At 49.5% G+C, this 27,446-nt stretch overlaps 1 protein-coding gene across 1 annotated transcript in view; it reads left to right on the top strand.

Moving 5' to 3' along the window:
• The window catches only part of GSG1L (GSG1 like), a 70,655-nt gene that overhangs the window by 18,420 nt on the left and 24,789 nt on the right, over nt 1–27,446 (top strand). Inside the window, exons 2-3 of the mRNA XM_006914050.1 lie at nt 13,537–13,648; nt 26,486–26,653. Coding sequence (XP_006914112.1) covers nt 13,537–13,648; nt 26,486–26,653 — 280 coding nt within the window. The remainder of the gene's footprint in view (nt 1–13,536; nt 13,649–26,485; nt 26,654–27,446) is intronic.

Here is a 27,446-nt window from a genome sequence, read left to right as displayed (position 1 = left end):
TTATTCTAAGTATTTTAAAAATATATGGTAGCATGCTGTACCCACTTTCCTGTGCTTTGCTTTTTTCACTTAATATTTCTTAGAGGTCATTCTGGGTCAGCATATTTTAATCTACCTAATTCTATTTCACTTGCTGGTTATTAACTTCGTCCATATTTACTGAGCAACTACCATGTGCCAGGCACTGTTACTAGGCACTGGATATACAGCAATGAACAAAACAGACATTGTTTCTGCTCTCGGGGGTGGGGGGGCTGGTGTGCTGGTGGGGGGAGATATTAAACAGATAAATATACAACTGACATATCAGGTGATGATAAGTGCTATAAAGATGGGGGAGGGGTACCTCTTAAACAGCAGTAACGGAAAGCCATTACGATAAAAGGACACTTGAGCAGAAACCTGAAAAAAGTTGAATTAGTTAAGTCATTGCTGTGTAAAAGATTACCCCAAACCATAGCAGCTTAAAACAACAAATATGTCTTATCTCACAGTTCCTGTGGCCAGGGACCTGGGCATAGCTTAGTTTGAAACTCTGGCTCCAAGTCTCTCATGAGGTTGCGGTCAAGCCGTTGGCTCGGGCTCAGTCACCTCAGTACTTGACTGGGGCCGAAGGACCCACTACCAAGGTCCCTCTCACGGTACGAGAGCTTCATTTCCTCACAGGCCTCTGGACTGAGAGCTTCCCTCGGTTCCTTGCCATGCCCTGCGGGCTTCTCCCCAGGGCCGCTCACAACACGGCAGTTGCTTCCTCCAACATGCATGATCCAAGAAAGGGGGAGAGAGCACAAACGGAAGCCACGGGCTTTCTAAAACCTAACGTCGGAAGTGACATCCCATCGCACCTGCTATAGTCTGTTAGGAAGCGCAGCCCACACTTAAGGGGAGGGGACTCCACAGGGCATGAAGGACACGAGGCAGGGGGTTGTTCGGGCCATCCCTGAAGCTGCCTGCCCCAGAAGTGGAGTAACGGACATGCAGGGATCTGAGGGAAGAAGGGCTCGGGTGGAGGCAGCAGGTGCGGATGCAGGAGCCTGTCAGGTATATTCGAGGGACAACGAGGAGGCCAGGGCAGCTGGAGAGAAGCGAGAGGGGAAGAGTGGCAAGAGTTAAGGCCAGAGATGGAGACATAGGTTTCTGTTGCCATCACCCAATTCATCAGCCCCCGATGATGGATTTTTGGGGTGTTTTCGGTCCTCTGCTGTGATGAGTATCCTTGTCCATATACCTTTGCCCAAAAGTGCAGTTAGGTCTGAGGGTGAATTCCCGAAAGTGGAATTGCTGGGTCAAAAGGAAGATGCATTTTCAGTTTTGACAGCCGTTGCCAAATTCTCCTCCAAGGAACTGGCCCTCCCGCTGGCCACCTCTGAGGGGCCTCCGTGCCCTTGACTCCCCGGGTCCCTGGCTGGGCCTGGAGTCCCATCCTGGCCGTTTCACATGGAAGGGCTGTTGTCTGCCTGGGCTCCTGTCTCTTCATCCGGCCCCTCGCTCCAGGCGGCTGCTCTGGAGATGGCTGCAGATGGCTGGGGAGTCTAAGGGCCCCTTGGAGGGCACTTCCCCTTGATGGAAATTCTCAGGCTCGGGGAAAAAAAAAAAAAAAAACAAAAAACCCTTCTCACAAACCGTGCCTTCTATGCGCCTTCCCAGGACTGGGAAACTCCCCGGTGGCTATTTTGAGACAATGAGTTGAGCTTGCTGTTGCCCACCATTTATCTCTGGGAAGGTGGCTGGCTGGCAGACTCTGCCAAAGGACAGAGCACAGGGAACACATGGCCTGCAAGGAGAAGCTGCTGTCGCCTCCTGCTCCACGCTGGGTAAAGTGGAGCCACACACTACCCGTGTGACATTACGAAGCCTGGTGAGGCCTGTGGGCTCTGAGACCCACTGCAGTAGAGACCCCCTAAAAGTCAACCAGTGACAAGACAAGCAAGGTCTGAATCACCACCCAGTGCCTCCCCTGAGCCCCATGTTTCATCCGATCCTTCTCATCTCAGCTCTCCTGGGGTTCCATTCCTGGCAGCCTGAGGCTGCCTCTGCTGACTCTCATCTCCCCTCCTCCCCCAGCCACATCTTTATTTTTATTGTCATCATGTGTAGTCCCGCCTCTTCTTCTGAGGTTTCAGGTTGCATGAGAGGGCGACAATGGTATCATTTATCTGGAGAACCTGGCCTTTCAAGGGGCAGCAGAGAAATAATCAAGGGTGCTCACTCCGCAGCTAACCCACCTGGCCCTCCACATACATTCTTAGCCTTTCTGAGCCTCGGTCTCGTTACCGGTTAAAGAGAGAGAACAGGAGTTCTTACCAGTAGTTCCTCCCTCATGAAGTTCCCATGCAGAGTCAGTGAGACAGCGCATGTAGGATTCCCTCCCTGTGTGCACAGCCAAGTACTCCATGATGGTAGCTTCGCGTTAGTCACCATGTAGTCCATGTGTCACCCCGCAAGACCTTCCTCCTTCTCTCAAGTGTGCCCGGGGGATCCCCCCGTGCGTTCTCTCAAAGCTCCCTCCCTTCCCAGTTACTTGCCCTCCCCCATCCTTCTTCATGAGGACACGTGTCATTCCTGAATCCCCTTTGCAAGGACAAGTCACGGCCAAGCAGAAATATCAGTAAGTGTGTCATAAAGTTGACCTGGGACACAGACAACCTTGGTCAGGTAGGGGAAAGGAGTGGGTGGAGCTGAGGGTATTGGGGGAACCAGCAGGAGCCGCATAGTGTGGTCCCGAGAAGTGGGAAGAACTCAGACTCTGTCCAGGATGTGTCAGCATCTGAGGATGTCAGACATGGCAGGCAGACCACTGCAATAGGCGTCTTGGGGGGATGGGGGGATGGATAGTGACCAGCACAGCCCCAACACTTGTAGAGCAGTGACTATGTTCTAGGCACTGTTCTACATACTCACAGCTCATTTTCACAACTAGATGGGAAAACTGAGGCACAGAGCATTTAACAGAATTGCCCAGGTCACACGGTCAGTAAGTGTTGCGGGCAGAATTTGGACCCACGCAGTCTGACTCCTGAGTTCACACTGTCTTGCCTCTCGTGACAGCATGTGAGTGGTCTGCTGGCTGGGCTTTTGCCAAAGCCCAGCCAGCAGATGGAGGTGGGAGAGATGGTCTAGTCTGGGATGCAGAGGTGGGGTGATGGGGCCCTGGAGTACTATCAGTAGTTGGGAGGGAAACTTCGGGGTTTGGTTAGGAAGGTCTCTGTCAGTTTAGGGGGTGGGGTGGGGTGGGGTGTACAGGACCACTCCCTAGGGAGGGGAGACTCACACAGACCCCAGTCTTGGGAGGCCTGGGTCAGGAGCCAGGCAGCTGAGCCTGTGTCCAGGAGTGTCTGTGGCTGCTTGGCAGAGCCTTGCTGGGGCAGGTAGGGCTGACTAAGGGGCTCCCCAGCGGCAGACTTCCCCTTGGGGCCTGCTTAGAGCCACCCCTCACATGCTGCTGCTTCTCAGCATCTCACAAACAGGATTTCAGGTCTCAGCTTAGACTTTACCCTCCCAGAAAGGCCAGCCATGACTTCCTTGGCCAAACTAACTACTCAATCACTCTTTTCTTCATCTCCCTCTTTTCCTTTATTGCATTTATTAAAATCTGAATTTTAAATTTGTGTGTTCACTTTTCTACTTTCCTTCATATCAGCTCTGTGAGGGCAGGGAGCCTATTTGTATTATATGCTCCTTTATTTCCTGAATCACGAAGGGAGCCTGGCATATAGTAAGTGCTTAAAAAATATTTGTTGAATGAATGAATGAATGAATGAATGATTGAATGGAGGCTGTGACGGAATGGTAAAACATGGGGACTTGGAGTTGAGCAGACCTGGACTCAAACACACTCCTTCCATGCTGTGTTACCCTAAGTGGATTGCTTTACCTCTCTGAGCTTCGCTTGCTCATTTGTCAAGTAGTGTGTAACCAAACCTAGCCTTCCCGGGACAAGGCAAGGATTATGTGAGGTGTGGGATAGTCAAGTGCTTTATAAACTGTAAAGTGTCCAGAGAAAAGAAGAGCCGTCCAGAGGCGTTCTCCGAGGTTTTGGAGCAAGGCAGTCGCTCATCTCGTTTTTCTGGTGCGCAGGCAGCTTTCTGAGCAGTGAAACTAATTGGATGGTATCACAGTGTTGCTTCAGGGAAGTGTGGAAGCTCAGAGCACTTAAAACCTAAATGGCCAGAAGAGTAGGATTTGCATTTCAGCTAATGGGAGGGGAGGGATGGAAGGGTCGCTCTGGGAGAAATGTTCTCAAGGCTGCTTACGAAGGGCTCAGTTCTGTGCAGAGGCGGAAGGAGTGAGCTGGCAGGGGGTGGGGTGGGGGCCTGAAGCTGCAGCCCCAAACCCCTCACAGGTTTCTCTGTGTGGGGCGAGGTCCCTCAGGGGCCAAATAGGACAGATGCGACAGGGAAGCTCACTGCCTGAGACCGGAATACAGTGAATATTCCTGCCTGTAACTTGATATTCCTGGGGGGAGGAGTGGGGAGACAGAGAGAGAGACAGAGAGAGAGAGACAGAGAGAGAGAGAGAGATTATCAGACTGAGTGAGTCAGAGGCAGAGATAGAAACAGAGAGGCAGAAAGAGAGGGGAAGAAAGCCACAGGGCGGGGTCTGCCCAGTGGCCCCGGGGAGCACATGCCTTAGGACAGTGAGGCCGAGCTGTCTAGTGGGCCACCCTGCCCTGCTGATTGCAGAGCCCCTGATGCCTTTCGTAAGTGAGCATCTTGCCTCAAAGAGCATGCTGCTACCGGCACAGCTCAGAGATATCGTGAGTTCGGTTCCAGACCACCGCAATAAAACGAATTTTGCAATAAAGTGGGTCACACGACCTTTTTGATTTCTCAGTGCAAATCAAAGTTATATTTACATGGTACTGTGGAGTGTAGACTAGGAAGTGTGCACTAGCATTAGGTTTAAAAACGATGTACATACCTTAATTAAAAACTACTTTATTGCTGAAAAATGCTAACCATCATCTGAACCTGTTGGAAAAATGGCGCCGATAGACTTGCTGACACCCAGTGGCCACCAACCTTCAATTTGTAAAAATGCGCAGGACGGAGAAGTACAATAAAGCAAGGTATGACTGTAGTATTTAAAGATCCTTATCTTTCATGCCACGTGGCCCCCCAAGTTAAGCCAATCCCTTCCTCTGGTGCCCAACCCAAGAGAGGCACCAGAGGAAAACTGGCCTTGAACTTCGGAGGGGAAGGGTGCACGCTCCAAGACGACGCCCCCGAGGGGTTCCCGAGCATGCCACACTCACGCTGGGGCACTTTTAGAGCCTGCCCCCCCAGGCCTTGGGACAGGCCGGCAGCCCGGTGCCCGCGGGTGGCCGCCCGCTCTTTTTTTGCTTCAGCGTTTCTCCCACTTCGGTCATGTGCTTTCTCCCTCCGCGGCTGTGGCCACGTCCATGTGCTGCTATTTAGTTAGCATTTTTCTCTAAATCACCCACTTTTTTGGAAACTTACATTTATTCAGAAAGGAATCTTCAGATCACTACTGGAAATGAAAAGCCAGTATTGCAATAAATAGAAGGAAACTGTAAAAATAAGAACATGACCATTGTAAAAATGTTTATGTAGCATCTAAAACTGTGGTCTCAGCGGGGAACGATTTTGCCCTCTCAGCCCCCACCCCCAGCCCAGGGACATTTGGTGATGTCTGCAGATATTTTTGGTTGTCACGACTCGGGCTGGGGGGAGGTGAATGTTCCCAGCATCTAATGGGTAGAGGCCAGGGATGCTGCTGAACATCCCGCAATGCACAGGACAGCCCCCCACAGCAAGGGCGACCTGGCTGCAGATGTCGGTCGTGCTGAGATTTAGAACTAGTTTAAAATAAGCTCGAGCTTCCAGAGCGGTGCGCCCCAAACTTGGGTGGCTCTGACCTGGTCAACTATTTCTCGTCCTTCAGGCTCAGCTGAAACGCCTCACTCCAGGGACGCCATAACTGAGGACTCCAGATATAGGTTCCTATGGCCCCTGTACCTCCCATCTCCTGTCCGACCTTGCAGTCGATTTCTGCTTGTGTCTGTCTCCCCCACTGGAGTGTAAGCTCCCAGCAGGCAGGGGCCACGTGAGTCTCTTTTGTCTGATTCTTCAGCCCTTAGCACAGTGCCTGGCTCGTAGCAGATGCTCAGTAGTTACTCGTGGAATGAATGAATGAAGGTTGGGCAAAGAGACATGGATGCTGCTCCTGGATTCACCATTGTCTGTCAGGCACACTTTTTTTCTCACCTGTGAAATGGGCACACCAATAGGACGGCTGTGCGCATCAAATAGACAGTAGGTGTCAAAGTCCCTGGTGGAGGGTAGAAAGGGTCCCTGGAGAGATTGAGGCTCATTTCCTCATTCATACTTTCTTCCATCATTATCGAGTGCCCGCACTTCTCTTGTCCTAGGGTAATTTTTAACTGTACTCTTTTCCACTCTCGAAAATGTCCTGGCTTGTACAATAAATGGGATGGTCTCCCTCACCCTCAGGCCATCGCGTCTAGTGGGGCAGGTGGAGAGCTGAGCAGGGGATCGAGGCTTGTGAGAGCCGTTTGCACTGCCATCTCCTTCGCCCTGCAATCTGCTTGTTGCTTCCGTGGCTCCTGCTGCTCCCAGACCTTGCTCTCAGGAAGCGTAGGGATCTCCCTGTAGCAGCAGGACCTAGAGGCTGGGAGTGGGGCTGACTGGGAGCTGCTGAGAGGGCGCCACATGGCAGACAGTCCCTGATCATGCCCAGGGACTGAGGCAGACCAAGTCCAAGGCTTGGGCAGAAGGTTGAGACCTCGTGGCCATGGCATGTGACTTTCTGGGGTGGAGATGGGGGAGAAGGCAAGGAAGCGAGAGGCAGGGCTGGGAGTTGGGGCGTGTGTACATGTCCAGGGGGCCTTCCACCTCTGTCCTGGATCTCTGCGTGAGGTCGCCAGCCTGAGTTCTTCGTTCCCACCCAGGCACAGGCCAGGAAGCCTCCTCTTTCTCCCACCATTACCCTCTAAGTGAGAGGGCCCACTCTCCATCTTGGGGGGCTTCTGAGCATCCCAGGCTATCAAAATGGGGCCTAGTCCATGTGAAGAGTCGTATGGGAGTCAGGGACGAGGCCCCCGTAGACATCACTTTTTCTGAACAGTGGACATACTGGCTGTGTCTGTGAGCAGATGGCCTGACTCCCAGGATGTCCGATGTCCACTCAGATTGTGAGAGCTGACTTCAGTCGCCTGTGCCTCCAGGGATGTACTGGAAGGGGCTTGAGGTGGAGGCTGGGAGCCCCTAAGAGGATCCCCTGCTTGCGTCTCTGTAGCTGGATTCATTCTTTCCTGAGACCCACCATCCTCTCTTCTTCCTCCCCTTCCTCCTGCTACCCCGAGATAAGCAATTGGTCTACCTGGTCTGCAGGTGGAGGGGGAGATCTGCTTGATCGTACGTTCTTCCAAACCTTTTCATCCCTCACCCACAGGTAGGCTTTTGAAGTCCCTAGGGATTTTGGCTCTTGTTTCCTCAGCCTTCCATGACAGCTGTGCCCCGAGGCCATGGGGGTCTTACAGCTAGTTACCCAAATGAAGGAGACAGGGAACGCTGGTGGAGAAATACACCTATTAATACAAAAAATCATTCCACCATCGGATTGCTCTGGGCTATTTCAAGCCTCACCAGGAACTGGAGTCATGACCTCCTAACTCATTCTAGACCCCATGGAGTATGTGTGTGTGAGGGGAGCTGTCTCTGAGCTCATTTATTGCCTCAGGGCTAGGTGGAGTTCGCTGGGGTAGACAAGGCTGGGGAGGGGGAGGTTTAGTTAACCTATTACTTGAAATAGGAAGGTCTCCCATTAAATGTCACCTCTGATTTGGGCCACTTCATTTTAAAAGGCAAATAGAAAAGTGGGCTGAATCCAAACAAGAGTGATGCTGATGACTCAAGTGGTCTAAAACGAGACCTTTGGAAAAGGAGGAGTAATTGGGATGATCCAGTGCCAGGAAGACAAGGTTGAGGAGCAGCTCAGTAACTGCTGAGCTCCCGAAAAGTTCTTCTCAAGAAGACGCCAACTGCTCATCCCCCTTGTCCTCAGAGGACAGAGCAAGAAATTAGCTTAAATTGGAGCTGGAAAGATGTAGGTTATATATAAGGAGGGACTTTTTAAACCCTGAAATATGCTACCCAGAGAGGCTGCGGGATCTCTAGAGAGTATCTAAAAATAGCCTGTTCTTTAAAAATAGATCCAGGCAAGCTTTAAACACAGCATCAGCTCAGATTTTTGGGATGGTTTTAAGTGCAGACGGACCCGGCCGTGTTGGGGTCCTCCCTGGGCCAGAGGGAACAAGGGACAGTCAGTCTTTGGTCTCTGCCCTACAAACATCTGGGGATTTTAGATGCATAGGTAAGGGATTTATTTTTCCATCTGCCCCCAGCTGATTGGTGTCATAAAATGCCAGCCTGTAGGATCTCAATGTTTCCTCTCTGTGGGAGATTTCAGCGCCAATATTAATTGGGTCAGTCTCACCAGTTCCCCCCAGTCCCTTCCCGTTCCTCAGTCAGGGCTCTCCAGTGCCCACAGATTTGCTGGAAATTCGTTCACCTCGGCGGTGCTGGATGTTCTGTGGCTCCCCCTGGGACCTGCCCACCCACCTTCCAATCTCAGCACACTTGGCCTGGCCAAGTCCTCTCTCCCTCTGAGGGCTGGCTCTGCCCCTCCCAGCCGCCCTGCTCCTGCCTCCCTTCTCATTCTCCACGAAGCAGCCAGAGGTCTTTCACACCCTTGCTTACAGTTCTGCAGTTCCTGCCCAGTGCCCTCAGGATATGAAGTCCAACTCTCTAAGATGGCTTCAGAACTTTTCCTGCAGCGAGTCTTGTTTATCCCTCCCACGTGCCCTTCCCACCACAATGCTTTGCCTGTGGGCTCTGCCAAAGCTGGTTCCCGGCCTGGTCTTCCGTCCTGCTCCCTCTGACCCTTTAGCTCTCAGCTCGGATGTCACCCCTTCTGGAAGCCTTAACTGACCTCCCCACCCAAGCCTGGCCCTGGGGCCCGGCTAAATTTCCCATGGGCTCCCAGATTGCCCCCACTGGCTGAGCTGCCCACAGTAGTCCCCAGTTTGTCTGTCTCTCCTATCCTTCTGCCCACCTCCCCCTTCCCCAGAACAGTGAGAGGCCAGGTCTCTTGTTCCCAGCTATATTCCCCACAGCGAGAAGAAGACCTGACCCATAGCAGGTGCTCAGTATATGCTCAGTGACTAACTCAATGTCAGGCTGCCTTGAAGGTTTCCCTTTGCTACCATCCTGCCTAGTCTCATCTGATTCAACTTCAACTTCCTCCAGGTCCTGACCAGCCAGCCCCTCCATGTCTTATGTCCCTGACGTGATGTGCATGAGATGTTGGCAAATCCAGACTGTGCCCATATACACAAGAATATTTGTTTAGACATGAGTGCTCTCCGAGTGTTCTAATAACGTAGCATGTTTAAAAATAAACTCTATTATAAATTAATTACTTAGCCACCTCCCTATCTCGATCAAATGGAGCATGCCGTTAGCATAATACCTCCAACTCTGCAAAAGAGAGGCGGGCCAGGTGCAAGAGAAGTCCTGGAATTCCGCAGGACATTTTTGCTTTGTTTCCTGCCCAGGCGGCATCTCTAGGCTGGAATGTTTCCTGAGAAGAGGTCACCTGGCCAGAAACCAGCCACCCGCCCCTCCCAGGGAGGAATCATGGGTTGGCACTTCCCCGAGTCCTCCGGACCCAGGAGGCACAGCTCACTCCTGCCACCTGAGCGCCCAGTCTGAAGTGTTCCCAGACACTCTCCAGTACTTTGCCCTGCTTTATTTTCATCACGGTACTTTCTACCACCTCAGTGTCCTGTTAGATTGCACGCTCGTTGTCTGCATCTCTCCACTAGAACCTGAGACTCCTGAGGGCAGGGCATCTGTCTGTCTATTCTGGTCTCCTCCCACAGACCCCGCCCCCCCACACTATCTGGAATGTAAATGATAAATAAACAAATGACTTTTACATTTGTTGTGTTGACAAATCATGCCCTGTCCTAACTCAGGCCCATATCCCAGACCCAAGACTTGTATACCAGCCAGCCTGACACCCCCAAACACCTTGCAATCAGCAGCCATCTATCCATTCAACATACATGTATTGAACACTGACTGTATGCCAGGCCCTGAGCTAGGTGCTAGGGATTCTGTGGAGAGCAAACCGGACCCAGTGCCTGGGCTAGTGTGCAGTCCAGCAGGCCTATACAGTGAGTCCCAGGCATGCATGCATGCATTCATTCATTCATTCATTCAAGAAACGCTTATATTGCGTTTAATATGAGCCAAGCACTGTTCTAAGTACTTTAGAAGTCTAAGTCACTTAATCCTCATACCGATCTATGAGGTAGGTGCTTTTATCCCCATATTACAGTAGAGGAAACTGAGGCACAGAAAGGTGAGGTAGCCTACCCAAGCTCACGTAGCTAGTAAATGACTGCTGGAAACTGGACCCTCTCTCTGCCTTTGCCTCACCCCTGCTTTAATGCAGGCTCATCTTTTGACCCTACTGACATTGCATCTTAATCCTGGCCCCACACCACCCCTCTGGACGTAACAGAATTTGGCTTCCTCAGTCTGACCAGTGAGGACAGGGCTGGGGGTCGCTGCAGCTCTTTCTGCTCCTGTTCTATTGGCACCACAGGGCAGCTCTGAGCCCTGGCCAACATCCCCCACCCCTGATGCTCTCTTGGTCCCCCAGGGATGGGAGGAGCCGTGCCTGCTTCACCCCACAGGCTGGAAATTCCATGTACGGTGTCGTGGGTGGAGAGAAACCACACAACCACAAGAGATTTACAGCTGTGACTTTCCTGGTATGGGTCCCACCAGGAAAGCCTCATTGATTTAGTCACTGCTAATTTAGGAGGTGCAGTAACTTGTCAGAAAGTCACTTTTTAATTCAGTTGAGTTGGAAACAATTCCTTCTGCTGAGGATTCATATGACAGATGCTACCAGTCGGTGGACCTCCCTTTACAGAGCAAACATCCTTCCAGAAACACGGGCGAAGGTCAGATTTTTGAAGCAGAATCTTTAAAATGCAATCCAAGAATCTTTGAGCGAGTTGCAATTTTCATTTATTGAATTTTCTTAAAGTATGGCCTTTCAGATTTGGGAATAAATGAAATTCAATTGAGAAAATCAATGCTTTTAAACCAACAATTTGGAAAATTAATTATTCTGCCAACAGTTTTTGGGTCTAGCTTAGAGCGTTTGTATTAAAATACTGTTCTGTCCCCGCTGTCCTGATTGATATAAGAAGTGGTCATCCTCATGAATGTTTTCCTTCTTTAGCGGATGCTCATTGGAATTGCCCACGTCCACCACTATCCCCATTTTTAGATGAGAAAACCAAGGCACTGAGAGGTCATATAACTCAGAGAGCATCTGGACTGGCACAGTGAGGACGAAACTGAAGAAGCTGCAATAGTTGAAGTTTGGAGAGCGAGGTCCAGCCCTCAGGGAGGGACCGGTGGGGGCTGAGGAAGGCGTCGGAGTGCCGCCGAGGGGCAAGGCTCCTGCGTAGGGCAGCAATTCCAGCGGGGGGGGGTGAGCACTGGGCAGTGAGAAGGGCGACGTGTCCTTTCAGGCATCAAGCATCGGTGAGGATTTGCAAGAGACCTGTAGAAAGGTGTTCATTGCGGCATGCTTATAGAGCAAAAAACTGGAAGTAACTTCAATGCCATCAATTGATGGAATAAATAAAACATGGTACATCATTATCAAGGAATCCTATGCATCACTTCCAAAGAATAAGGTATATTTGTTATATACCTCTTGGAAAGTTCACCAAAAATTGGGTCAAGTAAATAAAAATAAGATATCCATGTGACTCGTCCCCTTGTCTCCTCCTTTCAACGGAGTCAAGGCAGAGGGGACCAGAGAGGCTCCTGGCACACTTGCTGGGCACGCCTAAAGATGGCGGTCTAGACTGTCCTCAGATCTGGCAGAGATATCCCGGGGAAGGCCAAGCCTTTAGGGAGCCCCTGAGGGGGACTCAGTATCTGTCGTGGTCACCATCTCCCTCGATTTCCTGACTCAAATGCCGCCGCCCCCCCGCCCCCCGCCCCAGCAGACCTGGAAAATAGCCCTCCTCTGAGGTCATAGAGCAGTGGGAAGTGTCCACGAAAGACTGGCCCCAGCCCACAGACACAGACAACCACTTCCGAGTCCTCTGTCTCCATCAGGCCTGGGGTTAAGTGACTGGAAGGAGACACAGGTGTGCTGGAGCCTCTGAAGTCAGTTCATTCATCAGGGCCATATACTGCAGAGGGTTGTTAAGAAGATTAAAAGAGAGAATAATGGAAGTGAAGGAGACTGACAGAGCGCTTGACACACAGTAGGTGCACAAGAATCATTGGTTTCCTTCCTTCCTCTTGTCATCTACCCCTCCCCTCCTCATAGAGACTATATCACTCCATCTTAAAGTTAGGTCCATGCCAGTTAGCCACACACTGTGGTACGCAGGAGAGCTCCAGATGCCACGGTACACACGGAGAAGTGTCCCCACGTTTATCATAACCCTGGTGGCTGTGACGATTGCATGTCTTGTAGGCACCAGACACTGAGGCTGCCTCGTTTCACCTTAGCTATCAAAATCCTTATGTTAGGGTTGAGAAAGTTGAGGCTGGAGGAGTGAAGGGCCTCGCAGGGCTACAGCAGTGAAGTATAGTGGCAAAGGATTCTCACTCAGATCCCTTGGAATCTAATTCTCTCAGCCAGCAGGCTCGAAGATTTTTTACCATGAGCCACAGGAAAACATTTCATATTACAACCACTACACACACGCGCGCGCGCACACACACACACACACACACTCACACACACTGATAATTACTCCTGCTACATTTGATGGTTGTAGATATTTCTATTCCATTCCATTTCTTTTCTCTCCCTCCTCCTCCTCCTCCTCCTTCTTCTTCTCCTCTTTTTTTTTTTTTTTTTTTTTGTTTTTTTTTTGTAGTGCTGGTTGCAATCCACAAAATTGATTTCCTCACCCACTTGTCTAGTGAGTTAAGACCTACAGTTTGAAAAACACTCTCTAGGCTGCTTCTCCTAAATGACTGTCTAACACAGGTATCAGCAAACTACAGCTCGCTGGCTAAGTCTGGTCCGAGCCTGCTTTTGTAGATAAAGTTTTATTGGAACACACCCATGTTCATCCATTTATGTGTGGTCCATGGCTCCTTTGCACTACAACAGTAGAGTTGAATAGTTGCAACAGGACCAAGTGGCCCACCGAGTTTAAAATATTTACCTATCTGGTTCTTAACAGAAAAAGTCTACCCATCCATACACAGATCTGTCTCCTTTGCTTAAATTTCTCCAGGGCTGCCCTTTCCCCTCTGACTCAAACTCAAGCTCCTTTGCCGGCTTAGGAAATGGCCACTCTCTAGGCTCCTGTGCTCTGGTCCTGCCAACCGTCCTCTCCAGGAGGGTCCATGTTCTCCCCTAGCACTAACAGGCCCGCGGGGGTGCACAAAGCCCCACCTTGCTTCCTGATGCCTTGCTCTGCTCCCCACACAGGCCTCCTGGGAATGGTAGCCCACATGATGTACACACAGGTGTTCCAGGTCACCGTGAGCCTCGGCCCTGAAGACTGGAGACCCCATTCCTGGGACTACGGGTGGTCCTTCTGGTAAGTGGTGTTTGACCTTCAGACACTAGAGCCCCGAGGCATGCTGGGGCTTCAGCAGCTCAGCCCAGTTGGGGGCAGAAGAAGGCAGGGGGAGCTCAGAGTTTAAAGGCTCTTTGAGACCCTAGAGCCAGGGTGGGCAAACTATGGTGAGTGGACCAAATCCCACCCACTGCCTGTTTTAATCAGCCATCAAGCTAAAGATGGTTTGTAGATTTTTAAATGCTTGAAAATAAATCAAAAAAGAGAATAATATTTTGTGAAATGTGAAAATTTAATGTCCACAAAGTTTTATTGGGACACAGCCACGCTCATCATTATTTACATACTGTCTACGTCTGCTTTCATGCAGACCTGAGCATTTGCAACAGAGGCCGAATGGCTCACAAAGCCTAAAATATTGACTACGCGACCCTTTACAGGGGAATTTGCCAAACCGTGTCTTAGAGGCTGCTGTGGAAGGTGGAGGTGGAAGCTGTCGAGACCTGAAGACAGGCGAGCCATGGAAGGTTCTGGGTGGTCTGGTGGGTTAGAAGGGGCCCTGCACACAGGGAACAGGGGTCAACACCTCAGAGCACGGTGTGCAAAAGAAAAGCAGAATCAGTCAAGGTTCTTTTGTTTGCTGGCGATAGAATCCCAAGCTTAAGCAAACAAATGTTTGTATTAGTTCACGTAACTGAAAAGTCCTGGTAGGTCAGCTAGAGGGGCGTGAGTCGTAACAGAGAAACTCACCCACCCAATCTAAGCGGTACAGAAACTCACTGGCTCCTGAAGATGCAAAGTGCATCTGTGGTATGGGCTTCAGGGTACGTTTGATCCAGAGTTGCTGACGTCACCAGGGCTGAGTTCTCTTCCTCCACGATCATCCGGGCGGGCTTCCCTCCTGGTGGTGAGAAAGAGCCTCCTGAGGCTGGTGCTTCTTCCTTCGCACAGGGGGAGAGATAGGGCTTCTCTTACCTCGATGTTGACTCAAATCCCAAGCATTCTTCTGATGAGCCCAACTTAGGTCATTTTCTCTCTCTTGAAAAGTCACCACAGCTAGGGGAATGTCATGAGCTCATTGGCTCAACTTGACCAGGCCCATCTCCGGAGCTAGGAAGGAGTCAAAAGCTCTCAAATCGTAAGTGGGTGGAATAAATGCTGGGTGAGCTACCAAAATATCTGCTTCAGGCTTAGCCGGATCCAGGTGATCAGGTGATTCATCAGGAACTCAGTCATTCTCTCCCGCTTTTCTGTCTCTGTTCCCTTTGTGTTGGCTTCATTCACAAGCATTTTTTCCCCAAGTGATAGCAAAAATGGTCACCATGCCCAGTTCTTGGCTTACATCTTACAAATATAGCGATACCAGCAGAGAGATGGGACTTCTTTCCAGTATTCCAGGCAAAACCCTGGTTATGACTTTCACCAGCTTAGCTTAAATCATGTGACCATCTCTCAACCAATGGTTTAGATCCTGAGGAAATTGGACTGCTCTAATTGGTCTGAGTCACGTGGTCCAGAGGGCGGAGGGCAGAGAGAGCAGGAGAGGAGGTCTCCCAGTGGAAGACTGGCGGTGAGGTGGGCTCTTATTGGGAGAAGGAATGTGTGCTGGAAAGACAATGACCGCGATTGCCCACTACACAGGGAACGCAGGTCTGGTTCTGCTAGCTGGGGACCGTTTTTCCACACAGTCTCTTAACGTACTGAGCACTTACCTAGGGCCAGACACTCTCCTGGGTGATGCGGACGGGGCGGTCGGGGGGGTGAGGGGAGGTTACAACAGTGGCTAGGACAGCAGCATTGTAACGTGATTGAGACACGTGAACTTGTGCCATGATGTCGGGGGAGGATCGTCACATACAGCTGTGGAGGCACAGAGAAGGGGTCACTGACACAGCTTCTGGCAGGGAGGGTCCTCAGGGAAGAATTTGGTCAGGAAAACTGGCAGAGGAGGAATAAGGTAATCTTCTGGGCGGGGGAACAGCAGGTGCAAAGACTTGGCGGCGAGAGAGCATCTTCGGGGAAAGGAGGCGAGGATGGGGCAGGGAGAGCTATGACTAAGAAAGACCCCACTCGCCGCATTTCTGCCCCTTCCCCCTTTCTGCGTGGCTCTGCCTGCTTAAAGGCATGCATCGTAAAGGGACTCTAGCCCATCAACCCTGTAACTGACTCCCAATGGTTCTTAAAATGTAGAACCATTGCTGGGAAACCAGTTAAGGCTCTGACTCCCTTTGCTCCATCCCTCCTTTCCTGCACCAGCAGTTCCTTCTTGAGATCTTGACCTTGGAAGGTAGTCACCCTGAGTTAGAGAAGGAGACAAAGGAAGGGAATGAGCCTTTTTAAGCGTTGACCATGTGTGCAATAACCTCTTCCATGTATTGAGCACTGGTGTGTCATGATCACAATGGTGTCATGAGGTGGGCACGTCGTGGAGGGTAAACCGAGGCACAGAGAATTTAAGTAACATGACTAAGGTAATCCAGCTTGTGAGTGGCAGAGCTGGGATTTGAACCCAGGAAGTCTGGCTCCAGAGACATGCTTTCAATCTCTTTGCTGCCTTTATGAGACAATGGGGTAATAGTAAGACAGTTTATGTGGGCTTAGCACACTCTTTGACACATGTAAGTGTTCAGTAAACACTAGCTCTCCTAATAATATTACCCTTATTGATATGAAATGTAACACAGATAATAACCTGTGTTGCATACGTGGAAACTGAAGCTCCGAAAGTTTAGGTCGCTTGCCCAGGATTCTGAACCCCCTTCTCCCACAGTCCTCTCTTTCCCGAAGCCCCTGGCTCTTCACCCTGGCACTCGGCACCTAGAACCGAGCCTGCTGGCGTCAGCCACGGGAACTTTTTTTCTGGCAGCTGAGTCTCCTGCCCTGCGCCTCCGCTCCCTCGGGCAGATCTCCCAAGGGGCAGTGAATTCCCATTTGACTTATTTAAGGCTGGGGCCCAATGTGCAGCCCCTATTAGGGCTGATCCATTTCTCCCTGTCACCGAGGCCCGCAAAAAGGATCAGTCCCATTTTTCATCCCTCTCATCTGGGGCCTTGCCAGGCTTGTGCAGTGTCATCTCCCTTGTTTAATATGTGTGAGGCCATTTGTCAAAATTCTGGCCCCAGAGCCCCAGGCGCTGGAGAGGAGACCAGCTCCAAGGCAAGACAGCGCCAGCCTCTGTCTCCCGGCCCAACAGGGCAGAACAGACTGCGGGGGCTCGCGAGGTGGGGGCACCAGCTTCCGGGAGGGACACCTGCTCAGGAAGGTGAAGGTTAGGGGTCTGACCTAACCCAGTGGGGTGGCCCCCACCCTGACGTGCACTGCTGGGCCACTATGTGTGTGTATGGGTGGGGAGGGGGCGCACGGGGGTTGAGGGCCGGCCTCTGTAGCAGATCCTGCCTCTGACCCTCGCCCGCTGTGGACCTTGGCCAAGTCCCTTGCTCTCTCTGTGCCTCAGTGTCCTCAGCTATAAAATGGGGATAGTCTGAGTTTCCACCACACAGAGCTCTCGTGAGCAGTGCTCCCATTTTCTGTTGCTGTATAACACATGACCCCAAAATTTAGTGGCATAAAATAAAAATTTATGTTTACCTCTTATGGTTCAGTGGATTGATGGCACTTAGCTGGGTGGTCCTAGCTTGGGGTCTTCCATGACCCCCCAGTTGGATGTCGGCTGGGGTCAGCCGGGGCACGGCTGGACTGGGTGTCCCAGATGGCTCCTCGCAGCGCTGGCAGCCCACGTGGTGGGCGCTGGGGGCTCACTGGGCTGTCAGCAGGAGCAGCTCCTCCAGCACCGTGGCTGGGTCTCTGTGGGGAGCAAGCGTTCCCAGAGATCCAGGCAGAAACCACAAGTTTATTCCATGAACTTGCCTCAGCAGTCACACAGCGTCACTTCTGATGCACTCTGTTGCTCAAGAGCAGGTGATGGGGCCAGATTCGAGGAGAAGGGGCTGCACGAAGCGTGAACCCCAGGAAGTGTGGCTCGTGGGGGCCGTCTTTGGGGACGAGCTGCCATGAGAACAGCATGAAATAATGTCTGTGAGCACTCAGCACAGAGAATATGCAAGCGGCCCGGGCTTCCCAAGGCTCAGCTTCCTCATTTCTAGAGTGGGGCTGTTGTAAGGACGATGTGGGACCAGGTTCTTAAAGTGCTTGTGCACAGTAAGTGCTCGGTAAGTGGCAGTGATTATAGATGGTGATAATGACATCGGGCCTTTGGTAATGCCACTCTTGCTCATTGAGAGGCACATGACCCAAATGTCCAAGAGGACGACATCCAGTGTGTACGCAAGCAGCCCCTTCCCTCTGTTCTCCCCAGTCTCCGCCCCCCATACCTGGACTTGTGGCTCATGTTTCTTTGCAGGACTTGAGTGCTTTGTTAGGATCCAGCCCTGGCTGCAGTCTCCCCTTACTCCTCGACCCCCTCCTTTGGCCCCACCTATGTTTTGGGACCCCATCCCCGCCCTGAGACCCGGGGCCCCAACCCTCCTGCCTGATCCTTTATTCAGCTCTCTGCCTAGCTCTCTCCAGGTCCACCTGTGACGATGCCAAGGCAAGCCCTCCGGGAGAAGTGAGGGCATAAGACTAAGGTTGGTGCCACCTACTTTGTGCCAGGCACGGTGTGGACACGTTATAAGCCCTGAGCTGTACTTTTCTGCCAATGACCCCCATGGAGGGGTTACCACACCCACTCGAGGGATGAGGACACAGCCTTAGAAAGGACAAAGGCCCTTTGAGCCCACAATGAGCCTCAGAGGCTGCAAATTGCAAGCAGCTCAGGGCTGAACCCTGCCTGGAGATGTTTTACTTGGCCTACCCTAGTGTTATTTAAAAGTTCATATTTGTTCCTAACATCTAAAAAGGTGAACATTTTACATAAAAATCCAGATCTCTGGCTTCTCCTGACCATTAGAAGGTATGTTCGTGCCTAAGTCTCATTGCTACCTGGTGACAGGCAGCCACAGCTGGGTAGTGGATGACCCCTTTAGATGGGGCATATGCTCTCTAGTTCGCCCCAGTCCCCACCACTCTCTATTGCCTTTTACTTACCCACACTTTCCTCACTTAGTCATCCACCTGACCCTGCAGGAATTTGAGTCTGTAACCCTTATTTGGAGTCAACGTGTCAGTTATAGTGGTGATGGCAGGAAAGTGGAAGCTAATCACTTTGAACTTCTGTTTTTCATTTGATCAAAATGGAGATAGATGGAAAAGGGGTCCCTCTAACCACAACACGCACAGTGAAACCCCAATTCTGGCCATTCACTCTGCAGGTTGAGCGGAGTAGAACATCATAAAGTTGTAGCTTCTAAGACCTAAAAGCTCAGAGAAGCAAAGCAATTTGGCCCAGGTCACGCAACAACGAGTTACAAGTTGGGGCAGGTGTAAGGAGGGTGGTGCCTCTCTGTTTGCTTTTGGGGTCCCATTTGTGTGGAGTGCAGTGACTTCACTGCTACTCTCCTCCCTTCTTCTCCCCCACTTTCCAGTCTCCATGACCTTTTGGAAACAATGGGCTAGTCTCTGGGGACCCCAGGCTGCCCTGTTCTTTCTGCAGGGCTGAGCTGGCCTTTCAGCAGATTGATCCCTTGGTGGGGGTGGGGAGGTAGTCAGAGTGTTTTCTGCTGTGACCTTAGAAGAGCCTTGGCTCCAAAAGCCACTGGAGAGGGTATGTTTGCTGGTGTCACCACTGAGCAGTTGCGTGGTCATCAGGAAAGGCTAGCCTTTCTCATCTCCCCTGAGGCAGGTGGCTCTGGCCTCCTTTTCTCTAAGACCATGGCGGGGAAAGAAATGATGCTGCCCAAGGGAGCCCAGCTGGCCACGGATGGACTAGCTGGGCCATCATCAGCTCCTTGACCCATCAGCCTTTGGGCACTTAGGGCAGCCTGGACACTGGCGTCCCACCCTGCATAATGACTCTGTGCCCGGCTGGCCTGCAGGTAAGCCAGGGCTGCCGCCCTTGGTAATCAGTCTCTCCACTGAGCATGGCCTGGGGTAGATGTCAAAGTGGCATCCACGTGTCTCTGAAGCTGCTCCCCCAGGATCCCCCTGCCCCACCCTGCAACTCCCAGAGGATAGAGTGGTTGACAGCCATTTTCCCACCCCCATCATCCTTCCCTTTCTTCTCCACAGTGTCCACTCTGCTCTTGGCTCAAAAACCAGGCTAACCACCCACGTACCTCACTGCAGCAGCTCGGAAGTGCAAGCTGCAAGCACTTCTGGCCCTGAAGTTTTCAAACTGTGCCCTGCATGGGGGAGGGGGAGCTGGGAGTATGGGGAGCAGGGAGGGTGCAGACTCATGGATGCAGCCCCAAACCCCTCACCCACACTAAAGCCAGAACGATGTTTTTGTATCCGCTCTATTCGATCTGTTTTTATTCATTCTACAAATATTTATTGAGCACCTACTATGTGCTAGACATTGTTCTAGGTGCTAAGAATATAGCAGTGAACAAACAAAGCTCCAGTTTTCATGAAGCCAACATTCTGGAATGTGTCAGAAAACAATTGAAAAACAAGTAATAAGGACACCACTTCTCAGAAGATAGAGCAGACAGATTTCTTCACATCCTCCCGCTAAAAAAACTAAAATTCCCAGACATTAAAGATAAAACAAACAAAAGAAGATCTGAAAGGTGGAGAGAAGACAGTAGGCTGGCTAGGGACCAAGAGACAACACATTGGCGAGTACTTCTTTCTCATATCCCAGATTTGAAGATGAAGAAGTTAACAATTCAGAAATGCTAAAAAGTACAGACAAACAAAACAACTGTGGTTTGACCCCCCCCCACCCATGCTAAGCTTACATTCTACCTCACCATCCTGTAATGAGGCACCCAACTTCACCTGCCACCTGCTGGAGTGGTGTCAGAGTAGGGAGCTGGGGCTCTCACCCTGCTGGACAGTAACAAGTCCCAGCCACCCCTGAATGTCAGTGGAGATCACATGGGGAGCCTGAACCCCCGCCCTGAGCAGGCAGTAACAAAGAGCCCCTTCCCCTCCCTGCTGAGTGTCAGAGAAGTGGTGGAGAGTTGGGATTTCACCACTTTCCAGTGGTGATGGGGCCATTTTCCTCCCCGTAGTGTCACTGGAGGCAACTGGGGGAGCAGCAATGAGGCACTTCTGCCCCTTTTAGCCAGGGTAGTATCTGCAGAGGCCTAAGGGGGCTAGAACTCCCACCCCTGCCCAAGAGTAACCAAAAATCTTTCCACTCAAATGTCAATGGTGGCCTAGGGGAAAACCTGGACTCCTACTTCACAGTAACAATGTGGTGCTCCTCTATCCCTTGTTGGCATGGTGTCAAAGGAAGCCTGCTAAAGCAGGAGTTTTAAAAAAGATTCAGAGCCTCAAAAAATACCCACAATGTCAAGGTTGCAACTGAAAAATCACTCACTATACAAAGAACTAGGATGATCTTAACTTGAATGAAAAAAGACAATCAATAGATCCCAATACTGAGATGACAGTGATATTAGAATTATCTGATAGATTCTAAAGGAATCATCACAAATCCTTCAACAAGCAATTACAAATACCCTTGGAACAAATGAAAAAAATAGAAAGTCTCGGGAGATAACTAGAAGATACAAAGAAAAAACAAGTAGAAATTTTAGAACTGAGGTCTCAGAGGCAGAACAGAGGGGTCAGAGGAATGAATCAGTGAACTTGAAGATAGGACAATAGAAATTACACAATCAGAACAACAGAGAGAAAATAGGCTTTTAAAGAAATGAACAAGGACCTCAAGGACCTCTGGGATTATAACAAAAGATCTAACATGGGAGTTCCAGAAGGAAAGGAGAAAGAGAGTGGGGGTAAAAAGCCCTAAAAGAAATAATAGATGAAAATCTCTCAAATTCTGTAAAAGACATAAAGCTATAAAGAAACCAACTGAATCTCCAAACAGGATTAACTCAAAGAAATCCACACCATGACACATCGGAGTCAAACATTTAAAAACTAAATTCGAAGAAAAAAATATTGAAAGCAGCAGGGGAGAAATAATGTCTTAACTATAGGGAAAATCAATTTAAATGGCAGTGGATTTTGCATCAGAAGCAACGGAGGGTGGAAGGAAGTGGCATAGCAGGTTTCAAGCGCTAAACGAGAAGAGCTGTCAATTCAGAATTCCATTTCTAACCAAACTATCCTCCAGTGAGAGGAAGGGGAAGTCAAGACATCAGATGAAGGAAAACTAAGGGAATGTGTTGCCAGCAGACTTCCCCTAAAAGAATGGCTAAAGGAAGTTCTCCGAACAGGAGAAAAAAAAAATTTTTAAGGACTCTCGGAACATTAGGAAGGAAGAAAGAAAATTTCACTTTTTCTCTTGAGTTTTCTAGATCAAACCTGATGATTGAAGCACGAATTATAACATGGTCTGAACTAGTTTTAAATGAATGCAGAGGAAATATTTAAGGCAATCATATTATTAGTTAGGGAGGATAAAGGGACATAAAGGGAAAATTATATGATCATATCAAGCAATGAAAAAAATATTTGATGAAATTCAACATTCCTTCTCATTAAATAAAAACTCTCAGGAAACTAGGAAAAAGGGGAACTTCCTCAACTTGATAAAGAACATTCACCTAAACACCTACAGCTAACATTATACTTAATGGTGAAAGATTGAATGCTTTCTCCATAAGAAGAAGTTCTTGATAGTGCAATAAGGCATGAAAAGTAAACAACAGTTGCATACGGATTGGAAAGGAAGAAATAAACTATACCTATTTGCAGATCACATGGTTGTCTATCCAGAAAAATCCAAGAAATCTACATGAAAAATGCCTACACCTAATAAATTCAGTATTGTCTCAGAATACAAGATAAAAATACAAAAATCAGCGATACTCCTATAAGTTAGCAATGAACAGTTGGGCAAAAGTAAAAATACAATACCATTTACACTGAAAAAAGTAAGATACTTCATTATACATCTAACAAAACATCTACAGGACTTGCAGGCTGAAAACCATAAAACGCCAATGAAAGAAATTAAAGATCTAAATAAATGGAGAAATATACCATGTTTGTGGTAAGATATCAGTTCTCCTCAGGTTAGTATGCAGATTTAATGCAGTTCTTATTAAAATCTCAGTGAAATTTTTTGTAGGTACAGACAAGATTGTTCCAAAACTTACTAGGAAAGGCAAAAGAACTAGAATAGCTAAAGAATTTTGAAAAAGAATAAAGCTGGAGAAATCACTCTGCCCAATTGTAGAACTTATTGTATAGCTACAGTGATCAGAATGTGTGGTGTTGGTGGAGGGATAGACATACAGATCAATGGAATAGAATAAAGAACCCAGAAATAGATCAGTACAAATATGCCCAACTGATTTTTGACAAAGGTGCAAATCCATTCAGTGGAGGTCGGAATATCCTTTTCAACAAATGGTGCTGGAGCTATTAGATACTCATAGCCCTCCCCGCCCCCCAAATCTTGACCTAAATTCCATACCTTATATAAAAATTAACTCAAAATAGATCATGGACCTAAATATAAAATGTAAACTTATTACAATTCTTTTTAAAAATAAGAGAAAATCTAGACCTACACAAGGAGTTCTTAAACTTGACATCAAAAGGATCAAAACTATCAAAAAAACGATAAATTGGATTTAATCAAAATTAAACACTTTTGCTCTGGGAAAGATCTCGTTAAAGAGGTTGAAAAGATAAGATACAGACTGGAGGAAAATATTTGTAAAGTACACATTTGACAAAGGACTAGTACCTAGGATATGTAAACACATTCAAACTTAACAGTAAAGAACAACAGCAAAACAATTCAATTAGACAGTGGTCAAAAAACATGACAGACACTTTGCAAGAGGATACACAAATGACAAACAAGAAAATGAAAAGATGTTAACACCATTAGTCATTAGGGACATGCCAATGAAAGCCACAATGAGATATCATCACAAGTCTCTCAGGATAGCTAAAATTAAAAAATAATGACAACACCAAATGCTGGTGAGGATGTGAAGAAACTCATACATTGCTGGTGGGAACTCTACCCAGCGATATAAAGAAACACACTGTTGATGCACACAACTTGGTTGGCTCTCCAGATAGTTTTTTTTTTCTGAGTGAAAAGCCCAAACCAATGTGTCGTGTGATTCCATTTATATAACATTCTTGAAATGACCAAATTATAGAAATGAAGTCCTGATTAGTGGTTGCCAGGGGTTGGGAAGGAAGTGGACGTGGGTATAAAATGGCAACAGGAGAGGTCATTGTGGTGATGGATGAAAATGTTCTGTGTCTTGACTGTACCAATGTCAGTATCCTGCTTGTACTATATCTGCAAGATGTTACCGTTGGGGGAAACTGGGTAAAGGGTACATGATCCCTCTGTATTATTTCTTACAATTGCGTGTGAATCTATAATTACCTCGAAACAAAATGTTTAATTTAAAAACAAAGAATAATAAATAACAGGAGGAAAGTTACAAGAGAATGACAGAGCGCGATGAGGGCTGCGATGAAGTTAAACAGGGGTGCGCGATAGACAGCGATGCTTATCCTCTGGTTGGAGCATCAGAGTTGGGATCGGACCGGGTCATAGATAAGATCCCTGGCTGTAAAGACCAGAAATTCACTTTAAAAGAAACTTAGGGAAAAGAAGGGAATTTGTGGAAAGTAATTGTATAAGAACTTCGGTTGCCCATGACTGAAACCCAATTCAAACGGGCTTAAGGAAAGAAAAATCCAAAAAAGGAATTTGGGCTCCCATAATTGCAAAGTCCGGGGATAGTGGCTTCAGCTCAGAGAACCAGTTCCTTTCTGTGGCTTTCCTTTCTTTTGGGTCAACTTCATTCTCAGGTTATGTGGTGACGAGACAGTCCCCAGCAGTTCCTGGCTCAAATCCCACCCCAGACAAAAGGCGAGCTCAGTTTCTTAATAGCTTCAGCAAAAGTCCTGGGGTTGAGTCTCATTAGCCTGACTTGGGTGTCATGTGCCCATCCTGAACCAATTACTGTGGCCAGGGGGAAGTGACACTCTCATTGGCCAGACCTAGGTCATGTGCTCACCCCTAAATGCTGGGGGTGAGGCTGGTCCCACACAAACCACATGACCCTAGAGGAGGGTAGAAGTGGTCTCTTACCAGAGTGGTGGTTGGTTAGGCAAAACCAACATATGTGTACTCATAAGATCCCAGAAAAAGCCTGCTTCTTCATTCTCCACCCTCAGCTTCTGAAATCCATCACTCTAGTTCCAACAGACATCCCAGCTTGAACTAGAATCTTGAACTTCATTGCTCAGAGGAGATAGTGTCTGATTAAATCAGCTTTGCTCAGATGTTTAGTCCTCATCCAATCATCTATGAGTGTGGGGTAGGGTCGCCTACTGGACCCTTTGGCGGACAGGGCAGTTCTTAGAGGGGCCAGGCCGACACTCCACAGCTGTCTATTATAGATACTCAGAACTTCTGGAAGATCTAAACTTAATCATGAAAGAAGAGGAGAATCCATTAATGGGTTTGGCAATAAGGGATAGACGGTGATCGCAGGTCCCCGGGAGGAAGGCTGAATCTGCAGATTCCCCCGCGCTTTCCTTCTGGGTGCTCTGAGGCTGACAAAGAGCAGAGCAGTGGGTACGGGAGGTGGGCTGCACTGACTGAGGAATGCAGGGGCAGCGATGTGGAGAGACCCGATTCGTGGCTGGCGGGCGGAAAGAGGCTGGAGGCTGGGAGGCAGTGAGCGTTGGCGAGAACAAAACTGAGGCCCTGGTTTGGAGGAAACCAGTCTTCAAGGCGGAGCCTGGGGAACAGGACTCGGAAACCAGACCAGCTGTAATGAGGGCAAGATGGGCGCCCCGCTCCTGGTTATGAATATTACTGCACGGCCTGGTCAGAGGAGTCGGGCGGGAGGCCATTTCTAGAATGGGCACTGGGTCAGAGAAGACCAGCGGCCGGGCCAGCTGAGGCTCCTAGCCCCACAGCGCCCTTCCCGTCTGCACAGATATGGCCTTGAGTCCTGGCTGGCGAGGTCTCCAGCTCTGGCTCGCTCAGCGTACACATCAGCTGAGCACAGCCAAGCGTCCCCAGCTGAGCATGGAGGAAATGTGAGGCAGAGAGCTTAATAACTTCATTGCTCAGAGAGTGAGCTCAGAAACCAGTCGATGATGGCGAAGATCGTAATGATAGCAACCTTTCTTGAATGCCTACTGTGCGCCAGGCTCTGATCTGACATGCTTTTAACCCACCATCTTTAATTCTTGTGACAACCCTGTGAGGTGGTGCTGTTGTTAGGTCCATTAAAACGAATGTGAGGACTACGAGTCAGAGAGGTTAAGCATCTCCCCCAAGGTCACACGTGAACGGAAGTAATTCGAATCTCTTGGAAAACCAGCTTTTAAGGTGTCTGGCTCCCATCTACTTCTCTGTTATCAGCTCCAACTAATCTCCTCACGCTCCCTTACTCCGGCATCCCAAACCCCCTACAGTACGCGGGATGCTCCCCACGCCTCGTGCCTCCCTGCCTCCGCACACGCGCTTCCCTCTTCCTGGAATGCTTTTTCCCTGGCAGAGCCGCGCTCATCCCCAGGACCCAGTGCAGGTATAGCTGTATTCCAGTAACCTTCCCTGTCGTCAGCCCCCTTGGATGGAAGACTCGCTCCCTTTTCCTCTCCCTCTAATGAGCTCTGTCACATTTGCATCACAATGTACAGAAAATGCTGTCTCCCACAGCAGACCTGTGAGTGGGGCAGGGACCAAGTGTTTTTCTTCTCTACGGCACCTGCTCAGGTCTGGCCCAGACGAGGCAGCCGTGCAGGGAGAATGGATGTCTGGCGGGTGGGGTTTCCTGTCCCCTGCCCAGCCTCACTGGCACCTCTCTCCTCGTCTCTTGGCAGCCTGGCGTGGGGCTCCTTTACCTGCTGCATGGCAGCCTCTGTCACCACGCTCAACTCCTACACCAAGACGGTGATTGAATTCCGGCACAAGCGCAAGGTCTTTGAGCAGGGCTACCGGGAGGAGCCGACCTTCATAGACCCTGAGGCCATCAAGTACTTCCGGGAGAGGTCAGTGCACACGGGGTCACCTCTGGCCACCACTGGGAATCTGAAGCCCGGGGTTCGGCCTCGGTAGCCATAGGGCTTTAGTCAAAAACTGGAGTGAGCGGTCTGGCAGAAGGGTTCTGGGGGCTTGTGGGGTGGAAGGGGCAGGCTGGGTGAAGCAGAGTTTGGAGCCCACTATGATGGAATTTCTGGGACATTTTAATGTTTTATGAGCATGAGGTCGCCCTGGGCTTAGGTAATCGGAGCCTGAGAAACCAGGAAGGGAATCAAGTTCAAGCGTTTGCCACTCGGCCCCATGTGTCTTCGAACCAAGATAGAGGCATATGAGGGCTGAATCACAGCACTGAGTGAAAAGAGGACCCAGCAGTGGCATTGGTGATGGCTGTTGAAAGAGGAGCGAGCGCTTCTCAGGGTCAGGGATCACATCTGATCACCTGAGTCCTCAGAGTCCAGCTGGGAATACAGAAGGTGAGAATAAATGGCGTGTGTGTGTGTGTGTGTGTGTGTGTGTGTGTGTGTATGTATGGGTGGGTCGATGGATGAATGGATGTGCGCATGGGTGGATGAATGATACATGGATGGATGATGGATGGGGGGATGCATGGATAGATGGATGATGGATGAGTGGAAGGACAGACAGGTAGATGGTTAGCATATTTCCTGGGACCACCTCTTAAATAAACTGCCTTACCCAGATTCTATTACAGAGTCTGCTTCTGGGGTTGCTTATTGGACATGCAATAATGCCTTTTAGTGTCAGGGAAGTGAAAAGTTCTCAGGACCGAGTGAGGAAGAG

Source organism: Pteropus alecto, unplaced genomic scaffold (genome assembly GCF_000325575.1).
Source record: "Pteropus alecto unplaced genomic scaffold, ASM32557v1 scaffold44, whole genome shotgun sequence".
In the NCBI taxonomy this organism is placed as follows: Eukaryota; Metazoa; Chordata; class Mammalia; order Chiroptera; family Pteropodidae; genus Pteropus; species Pteropus alecto.
This window is presented reverse-complemented; position numbering and strand designations above follow the sequence as displayed.